Source organism: Volvox carteri (assembly GCF_000143455.1).
Source record: "Volvox carteri f. nagariensis unplaced genomic scaffold VOLCAscaffold_17, whole genome shotgun sequence".
Classification (NCBI taxonomy): Eukaryota; Viridiplantae; Chlorophyta; class Chlorophyceae; order Chlamydomonadales; family Volvocaceae; genus Volvox; species Volvox carteri.
Genome location: NW_003307560.1, coordinates 156,150 through 165,001, shown reverse-complemented (window position 1 = coordinate 165,001; position 8,852 = coordinate 156,150). Strand labels below are relative to the sequence as shown.

The window sequence follows — 8,852 nt, the reverse complement described above, 5'->3', positions numbered from 1 at the left end:
GGTGGATGTTCTGAAGGTTCTACAGGCGGTAGCTGCGGTGCATCCGGAGGTGGTGGCTTGGCCCTCGGGGGTTGCTCGGGGCTGCGTGGGTCGCTAGGGGTTGCCGCCGGCGGGCCATCCGCAGGAGGCTCTCCTGGTGGAGGCTGCGAGGGGGGATCCGCCTGCAAGGGGGGCAGCGGCAATGCAGGCGAAAATGGAAGCCCGACCGGATCGGGAGGCTGATGTGGAGAGGGAGCGCGGGGCAATGCCGGTGCCGGTACGGAGGGCAGGGACGGTGGCGGTAGCATCGGTGCCGACGGCAGGGACGGTGGCAGCGGCGCCGGTACGGAGGGCAGGGACGGTGGCGGCGGCGCCGGTACGGAGAGCAGTGATGGTGGCGGTAGCATCGGTGCCGAAGGGAGGGACGGTGGCGGCGGCGCCGGTACGGAGGGCAGGGACGGTGGCAGCGGCGCTGGTACGGAGGGCAGGGACGGTGGCGACAGCATCGGTGCCGAAGGGAGGGACGGTGGCGGCGGCGCCGGTACGGAGGGCAGGGACGGTGGCGGCGGCGCCGGTACGGAGGGCAGTGACGGTGGCGGCGGCGCCGGTACGGAGGGCAGTGATGGTGGCGACAGCATCGGTGCCGAAGGGAGGGACGGTGGCGGCGGCGCCGGTACGGAGGGCAGGGACGGTGGCGGCGGCGCCGGTACGGAGGGCAGGGACGGTGGCAGCGGCGCCGGTACGGAGGGCAGTGATGGTGGCGACAGCATCGGTGCCGAAGGGAGGGACGGTGGCGGCGGCGCCGGTACGGAGGGCAGGGACGGTGGCGGCGGCGCCGGTACGGAGGGCAGGGACGGTGGCGGCGGCGCCGGTACGGAGGGCAGTGATGGTGGCGGCGGCGCCGGTACGGAGGGCAGTGATGGTGGCGGTAGCATCGGTCCCGAAGGGAGGGCCGGTGGCGGCGGCACTGGTGCCAACGGCAGGGCCGGTGGCGGCGGCGCCGAGGGAAGGGCCGGTGTGCGCGGTGACAACAGCATGGGCGATTCTGCCGGCGGCAGCGGCAGCGGCACTACTGGTGCCGAGGGCAAGGGCGGTGGCTGCAGTATGGGCATAAATGGGCCTGGACCTTCCAAGGGTGGCGGGGACGCGTTCGTTGGACCTACCGGCTGCGTGGCTGAACCATCATCCGGCACGGAAGGGGGCTCATTCGGAGCAGGGGAGAACTGCGGCCAGCTCGGCACCGGCAGCGCTGGATGCAGCGGTGGAAGCGGTAGCTTGGGTGGCCAGTTCGGTGGGGGCTGTGCTGGAGTACGAGGAGCGCCAGGGATCTGCGCGTACGCTGGCACAGTGGCAGGTGCCATTGACTGAAGCAGATTACGCGATCCGCCAGTGGATACCTCCGGGGCATGCAAGGGAACTCCGTGCAATAACCCCAACAGCTCCTCCCCGGCCTCTCCCGTCGCCACAGACTGCGTGCTCGCACCCGACACTGCCGTACTTAGCGAGGCTGGCCCCGCCCCAGCAGCAGCAGCAGCCGCGGAGACCCAAGCCGCAAGCAGCATCGTGAACAAGTACAAGGGTCCCTGGACCCAAGAGCCCGCGGTCCGGGACCTGGACAGAGACCGGGCTTGCAGGTGCTGGCAGTGCGACGACCGCTGTCGATCACTGGAGACGTCCTGTGATGTCGTCGGTTGCTGGCGTTGCTCCGGGGCTGTAGCAGCGACTGGACTACAGCCGGGACAAAAATGGTAGGGTTGAGTGCGCCCCTCAGCCAGGCGGCCACCACATTTTGTTCCGGTGCCCAAATTGTTGCTGCTTCCGCTGAAGCCGCCGCCATGGCAACGGCTGCCGGCATGTCGGCATGTGCTGTGGTGGTATGCGCTAGACACATCACCTTTCTGCCACCTGTCATCCGCTGGTTTGCAGCTTAATACTCTTGCCAGGTTGCTGCAGCTGGGGGTACCGCAATTGTTGGCTGCGGGGCTGCCAGCGTCGCCGTGGGGCATAGGTGGCTTTTCGTGGACGCCACCGTTCGGCCAAACCCGGCAGCAGGCCTTCACATGGCGATCAGCCTCGTGAATCTGTGCTGGGCAGCTAGGTATAGTGCGCCCTGCAAGGGTACAGCAATCCAGTTGTAGAGCCGCGTCCTTTGTCCCGGGGTTGTCCAAGTCGATCATGTCCAGGTATAGCAACTTGGGCAGATACGTCCGCGCCGTGTCGTTGGATGCTGCCATGCTTGAGGAGTTGACTGTGCTGTGTAGGATTAGCCTGCCCCGGCACCCGCAACAGTGGTGCGGCGGAATTGCCATACGTGTGCCTTCGGTGGGACCGGATTTCTTAGGCCACAGGCATGAGAACCTAGAGTCCAGCCTGCAGTTTTGGGGAATTGTCATCAAAATCGGGTATGGCATAAGAAGTACGGACCGTGTCCAGAACAAGAGATCCTGCGACACACACCGCCAGGGTTTTGCGCAGTTGGTGCCGCCTAGTAGCAGCAGGGATGAAAATCCTTGAGCCTTCACGTAGCCGGGATGTGAAATGCTTAATTAAGTTATCAGACCTTCATGCTCGGTCAAATTAGTTCACGGAACTTGAACTACCACTGCCCAGCCGGCCCGGCCAGCCAGTAGAAATGATCATGCTCTAAGTTCCAGGAATAAAGCATTAAGCAATATAATGAGAGCCTCCTCGCGTACAGGTTTCCCATCGCAGGCGGCAGCCCGCCATCATCATGCGGTTCCGACGGCGACATCAGCCCCTTGGCCATAAGGGCACAATCATTTCATTTCTTTTTGATTACCTAACCAAGACTCACCATAATTTGTTGAAGTTTTGATCGCTATCCCAAGCATAAATACTTGTCGGTTTCCAAACGTTGAGCTGTTTGCAGAAGTGAGAGTGTTGCCATGTTTCCGAATATCAAGCAAATAACGCTAGCAGAAGCCTAATATCAGGCTCAGCATGAAGCGGCTATGCCTCCACCCTCAGATACATTCAAGTAGCCAATCAGAACGTGGTGTGCGTTTACATACCGTTGCATTCCGGCACTTTAAAGGGTACTAAGTAGGTAACCTTATATCAATACAAGATCTATACTCTTTATGTCACGCATCCCACAAGTGATAAAAGCGTGCATCTGCTAACTGTTTCCTAAGGCTATGTCAAGATGGCAAGCAAAAACTGACCGCCGTTGCGATCTTGTGAAAGCAGTTGTAGTCGGTCCACCGGTATTATACGTTCAACTCCGCATTGCACTGTACGGGGCCAACTTCCCATAGGCCGTATGCAGCCTGTGCCAGCTGTATCTGTATTTTAAGCAAGGTTTCTTTATGGCTAGAAGACACAGCTCACAGCAAACAAAAATACTATTTCCACGTGCGACATTGCTTTGGTAGCCTATACTGTCATGGGGACACTGTCATGGGTTGCCCGGCGAGGCCCAATATTTGGCAAATTTGCCAGTGACTCTACAAGGAACCAAACAAGCAACATCCTGCACCCCATTACTATCAATTGACAGGGCTGCCTGTCCGAACCGAGGATAGACCAGCAACATCCAAACATGCGCATAACCGCTCCGGAAGAAACCCGACGAGTCTGAAGCCAATCGTGCCATGCGCAGAGCTCAATATTGCGCATCACACTTCTTTTCTTTCTCAAATAATGTCGGCATCTTCTCTCGTGCCAACCGCTGCACATGGACACCTAATTTAATCCCCTACAAGCACCGATAGGTATAAAACCAAGCCCTATGTCAAGCTCGATAAGAACGCACATCACCGAGCTAGCATCATCCGGATAAAGTTATCGTAGATGACCTTTCCGGTGTTCTCCGGGTCCGCCTCCGCCATCATCTCGTTAATCTCCTCCGGGCTTAGCTTCTCACCAACGCTAGTCAACACGTGCTTTAATTCGCTTTTTGAGATAAAGCCTTGTCCAGCCTTGTCGAAAACCTGCGGATTGGTGCATGGGTGGTTCATATTGAAAAACCTTGTCGATTTAACGGTGTGCGTGCCGCTCGCACCATACGGAAACCTCTGCAGAAACCCAAAGGTACGGCGTTAGTGGATACGCCGGCTAGAGACCGCAAAGCCAGAGACGCAAGCCTATACACAACAAATGGGTTCTTCGTGTCCCTCAATGTCAATATCTGGCTAAATTGTTGTGTCTTTCCCCCGTGCTTGAACGGAAAGTGACAGCTTGGTTGTTGGAATTTGCATCCAAAATTCGCAACCACGCGGCAGATGGGTCACAGGTCACGCGACAGATGCAATGTGGTGACACAATATGGATGCAAGGCATAGCGCGAAATTCGCCCCGTGTGAACAACGAAAGGGCATGTCGATGAACAAAAGCAGCGTGTTGTACCTTGGCACACAGTATTGGAACGTAACGGGGACATGCCATTCCCCCCGTGGCCCCACAGCCTTCAACATCTGCAACGCTCTCTGGACATTCGCATTCCAGAAACACAAAGGACATTACTGGGGCTCAGTAATGCCAATGTCCAGAGAGCGTTGCTGATGTTGAAGGCTGTGGGGCCACCGGAGGAATGTCCTGTATTGCATACATACGTGAGCATGGGGCACGCATTGGCTCCGCACCGGACGAAGCACGTACCCAGAGCGACACCCACCTTCCAGGCAGCCTTCAGGTCCTGCTCATTGTCATACTCTCGTATATCCCGGGTCATGATCTTTTCAAACTCCTTATAGTCAACTACGCCGCGGTTGTCCGGGTCAATGTCCTTAACGATCGTCTTAATCTCTGCCTCTGTTGGCGATTTTCCCAGGGCGCGCAGCACTGTCCCTAGCTCCTTTGTGGTAATGAAGCCTGTCGAGGAGAAAAGCGACATGCCACTGTTTTCGCTTTCCCGCCTAGAGAGATAAGTCCATGACAAGCTCAGCTTTTGTAAACCTTTGTTACTCACCGTCCCCATCGCTATCAAACCTGGCAATTTAAAAAGATTCAAACACAGAGCGACCAGTTATGAGTTAAGAAGCGTTCAAACTGAATCAAAGCCGTCCTCAAGGCACGCTTACAAAGTGAAGGCCTCCTTATACTCCGCATAGCGTTCCTCGGCCATTATGAAGGCGTAGACAACAGCGCTGCTGGTAGTTCGTCAAATCTAGGGTGACCACAGGGCCGAGTTTGGCTTTGCTAATGTATCAATACGATGCAATAATAGGGACAGGGGTTGGAGACGTGAAATAAGAAAACTGTAAAAGCTGTAAGCTTCCAAATTGCAATACATTTGCCACAGGACACCAGTACATGAATTGATGCACGACAGCCTGTAACGACGGCTCCACGAATCAGGACTACTTCACGTTTGCATCGATGTGACTATGCTCATGCTGTGCTGTTCATGGTTGATCGTGCCGGAAAAATAATCGATTCATCGGCGTATCGTATTGCGCTGAAGGTTCGGGCCACCGAAGCCGTCGGCTGCACAGTTGCAGCGCAGCCAGAGCTGAAGATGCGTGGTCACAGTCGATGAAACAACACCGGTTGTTTACGCGCTTGCATACATAGACAGGCAGAGCTGCCGCTTTCCCTAGTTGCCGTGTGAGCAGCCTAGCTGGAAAGGACAATCTACGTATTCATCCGGGCGCGTGGAGAGGAAGTCTGTGCATCACCACCGACCGGGGCGTGTTACGTTGTTGGCAGGGGGCTCCCTGCATACCGTGCCGTCGCGGACGTCGAGCAGGCAACTGGGGAAGTGACAGGTCATTTCTGGCACCTGACAAAACCCCTCGATTATCCCTTCAACCACCTGGCGCAGCACCCTGCCAACGGCGGCTTCAACAATGCCTGCACGCGAAGTCGCCGGAACGCCGTTTACCACCGGAGCCATGGAGCGCTCTTGTCACAGATGTGGCGCATCAGTAGCTGCCGCGGGCCTCGGTCGCGTCCACACTCGCCCGTCCAAGGCGATGGCTTCGGCCACACGCTACGAGCAGCCGTCTGGGCGTGAACCCCAGCAGCCGCTTCCTGCGCATCCACCAACATCCCCCACAGCCGAGCAGGCGCAGCAGTACCAACGAACCATGCAGGAGTTGCTGCAAAGGCAAAGACAGGAAAGGCTGGAGCGCCAGACCGCCGCTCAGCCCGCAGCGGTGATGGCGGCCGCCAGGTCAGCTGCAGCATGGGTGCCGGCCGTACCATCGGAGTTGATACCGCCGAAGCAGCTCCCGCAGGCCTCATCCCCGGTGCCAGCACCAGCGGCGCCGGCAGCTTCATTACCACCATCGGCGGCTGCTGAGCCTGTGCGAGCCGCAATTATGCCTACACCTCAACCCGGTTCAACTGTACAGTCGCCGCTGTGGCCAGGACAGGGACTAGCGCCGGGAATCGCTGGGGATGTGGGTCAACTGGGCTCGGCAGCGGCTCCGCCTGCCTCACCCCCCCCTGTCACCCTCTACTGGCCGGGAGGCCCTATCCAAGCCCACCTAGCGCCCTCACAGATCACACTGTCGCAGCCGCAGCCGCAGCCGAAGTCAGGGCTTGCTCAACAATCCCCACAGCAGCTGCAGCACAGACAGCCATACCAGCAGGCGCCAGATCCCGAGCAGGAGTCGGCGCCGCGGCGGCGAGGCAGAAGGGAGCCGCCGGTGCGAAAGCCCTTGCCGAACCTGCTGGGGACCGTCAGCACACCCATGCCCAAGGACAAGGCCGCGAACTCGACGGGCACTAGCCCCGACATCCTGCCACTCGGTCCGCGGTATGGGCTCACAAACAGCAGCGGCATGAGCGGGGGCATTGTGGGAAGCACCAAGAGCGCAAAATCCTCATTTGGGACGCCGGCACTGCCATCTCGGGCCAGCTGGCCAGGCTCGGCCTCAGCGTCGTATGACAGTACGCCGTCCGGGTACGGCAGTACATCACCGCCTACGTACGGCGGTAAGGACAATTGGCAGGGCGGCGTGCGTGACGACCGGGGCCCTTCGGCATCGCCGCCAGCGCCGAAGGGCGCCGGTCAGCCCCCCATGGCGCAGCGCGGCCCTCTTAATTTAAACCCCAATATGCAGTACGGATCTCCTATGACATCCGTACAGCACCCGTCTGTCGGCGCCGCTGGCACGTTCCCTGTGGCGCCTGGTGGCTCCAGCGGGATTGTAGTGTCTTCTACGGCTGCAGCTGGGACAGGGAGCGCACCACCCAAGCTCACCCCAACGGCTGGTGCCGCCGCAACCGCAGCTGGACCTGCATCAGGCGCCGGGTCAGGCGCGGGGGCGGCAGACGCGCCAGGGGCTACGGCAAAAAGGAAGCCCGCTAGATCTGCGGCGCTGTGGTTGTCATCTTTCGTGCAGGCTTCAGGGCGAGCTGGCGGGAGTGGTACGGCGCCAACAGCCGCCGCCAGCGGCGCAGCGGCGGCTACGAAACCGCCGGTGGCGGATGCGGGAGCTGTGGCTGCAGCGATGGTGCGCGCGGCGACGGAGCAGCCCGCTGCGGAGTTGGCTCTCTCCGTGACGGGTAGGCCTGTGCAGCTGATGCAAAGTCTGTATCTAGGTCCAGGTCCAACACACACGGACCAGGGGCTGCCATCCGGGCCTTGATCAAATGTGGCAAGGGACTGGACTTGGGAGGGGCGGGGCGGGATGGGGTAAGACGAATTACGGGCGTGTGAAGCAGATACCAGAGATAGACAGATAGTTCAGGAGAGTAAGACAAATGCTGCATCAGGAATATTTACTGACCAGTGGTGACTTGAGCAGTGGTAGTCTTGGCGGCGACGTGGCCAGCTAGGTTGCGAGACGAGTTACTAGCTCCTACGTCCAAAGAAGGCAGGAAAAAGGGGGGAAAACTACCTAACCGCCGGGTTGAAAGGAATGTCTTAAAGAAAGCAGGAAAAGAAAGGAAACCGTAGTAGAGAAGTGTAGAACTACAGGCGGCAAAGAGGGGAAGTGCATCTCTCGCGCCTGCCTGGCCATGCTACTCCCGGCCATTCTCTTCTAGCAACCCGCTGGGCAACATGCTGAACCCAGTTCCCCGCACCCTCACCACACGGCTCGCCCCATTCCAGTGAATTACGGCACTGTCCTTGAGTATCACGTCAACCGTAAACCCATCGACTTCTTCCCCTTGTCGCGCTGCCACCGCCGCCGCCGCAGACCTCCCCGTCACAATTCCGCAGCTCCAGGCCCGACTGGAAGCTGCCGTACAGGCCGAGCAGGAGAGCGAGCTGCGGGCACTGCGTGCGCTGTACGCCTCCGGCAGCCTGCGGCAATTGCAGCGGGAGGGCGTGGTCTTGGTGGGCCTTACGGCGGCGGAGGCGGGCCGGCTGTACCGATCCACATTGTGGCGGTTCAGCTGCATCGAGAAGAAGGGCACCGCCGCCGCCGCCGCGGCATTGCCGTACCATAAGCTTCGACCCGGCGCCAGCGTCATCATTACGGCGCATGCGGCAGCTAGCAGCGGCGGCGGAGGAGGTAGCGGATCTGCCGGAGCCGCCGCGCATGCCGCCGCGAGTGTTGATACAGAGACGGGGCTGCCTGCGGGCGGTGTGGAGGGAGTAGTCCTTGAGGTGAGGCGGTGGGAGGGGCCGAGTAAAGGGGAGCCGCCCTTAGTCGCCTTGGAGCGACGCAGCTCAGTTTTGGAGCTGTGGCCAACCCCCCCTGGGTCCTTGAAAGCTTCCGCCGCTGTCAGCTATTTCCGCCTTCAGGCACGCCGGCCCGCATGCATGACCCCGTCTGATGGCTCCCCCGTTTAAACCACGTCATCCGCACAATCCTTCCTGACCAAGATCCTATTCGTTGCTGTTGCTGCTCTGCTTTGTGACTGTACGGCAATCTGGACGGGGACGTACGGTATGCAAGGCCCACAAGGATCACCTCGTCGTTGCTCTGGAGGGCCGATCCCAAGAGGCCTTT

The 8,852-nt window shown here is 59.6% G+C and overlaps 2 protein-coding genes across 2 annotated transcripts in view; one reads left to right on the top strand and one right to left on the bottom strand.

Moving 5' to 3' along the window:
• Positions 1-2,058, top strand: part of VOLCADRAFT_90462 (uncharacterized protein) — a gene marked incomplete at both ends in the record, with an annotated part of 2,461 nt that extends 403 nt beyond the window's left edge. Inside the window, 4 exons of the mRNA XM_002950103.1 lie at positions 125-256; positions 331-1,270; positions 1,448-1,581; positions 1,906-2,058. Of these exons, the coding sequence (XP_002950149.1) occupies positions 125-256; positions 331-1,270; positions 1,448-1,581; positions 1,906-2,058 (1,359 nt within the window). The remainder of the gene's footprint in view (positions 1-124; positions 257-330; positions 1,271-1,447; positions 1,582-1,905) is intronic.
• Positions 2,059-2,997: 939 nt separating this feature from the next.
• VOLCADRAFT_109066 (uncharacterized protein) lies at positions 2,998-5,214 on the bottom strand. Its single transcript, XM_002949985.1, has 4 exons — positions 5,022-5,214; positions 4,910-4,929; positions 4,616-4,812; positions 2,998-3,932 (listed from the first exon to the last, which is right to left on the bottom strand). Exons 1-4 carry the CDS (start codon positions 5,063-5,065, stop codon positions 3,756-3,758), a joined length of 438 nt encoding a protein of 145 aa, XP_002950031.1. The 5' UTR covers positions 5,066-5,214; the 3' UTR covers positions 2,998-3,755.
• Between the last annotated feature and the right edge of the window lie 3,638 nt (positions 5,215-8,852).

Excerpts from the sequence above, each read along its gene's own strand:
- VOLCADRAFT_109066 (XM_002949985.1), bottom strand. The coding sequence starts at position 5,065 with ATGGCCGAGGAACGCTATGCGGAGTATAAGGAGGCCTTCACTTT. Across the intron at positions 4,930-5,021 it reads TATAAGGAGGCCTTCACTTT|GTTTGATAGCGATGGGGACG; the intron begins GTAAGCGTGCCT and ends TTAAATTGCCAG. Across the intron at positions 4,813-4,909 it reads GTTTGATAGCGATGGGGACG|GCTTCATTACCACAAAGGAG; the intron begins GTGAGTAACAAA and ends TCTCCTCGACAG.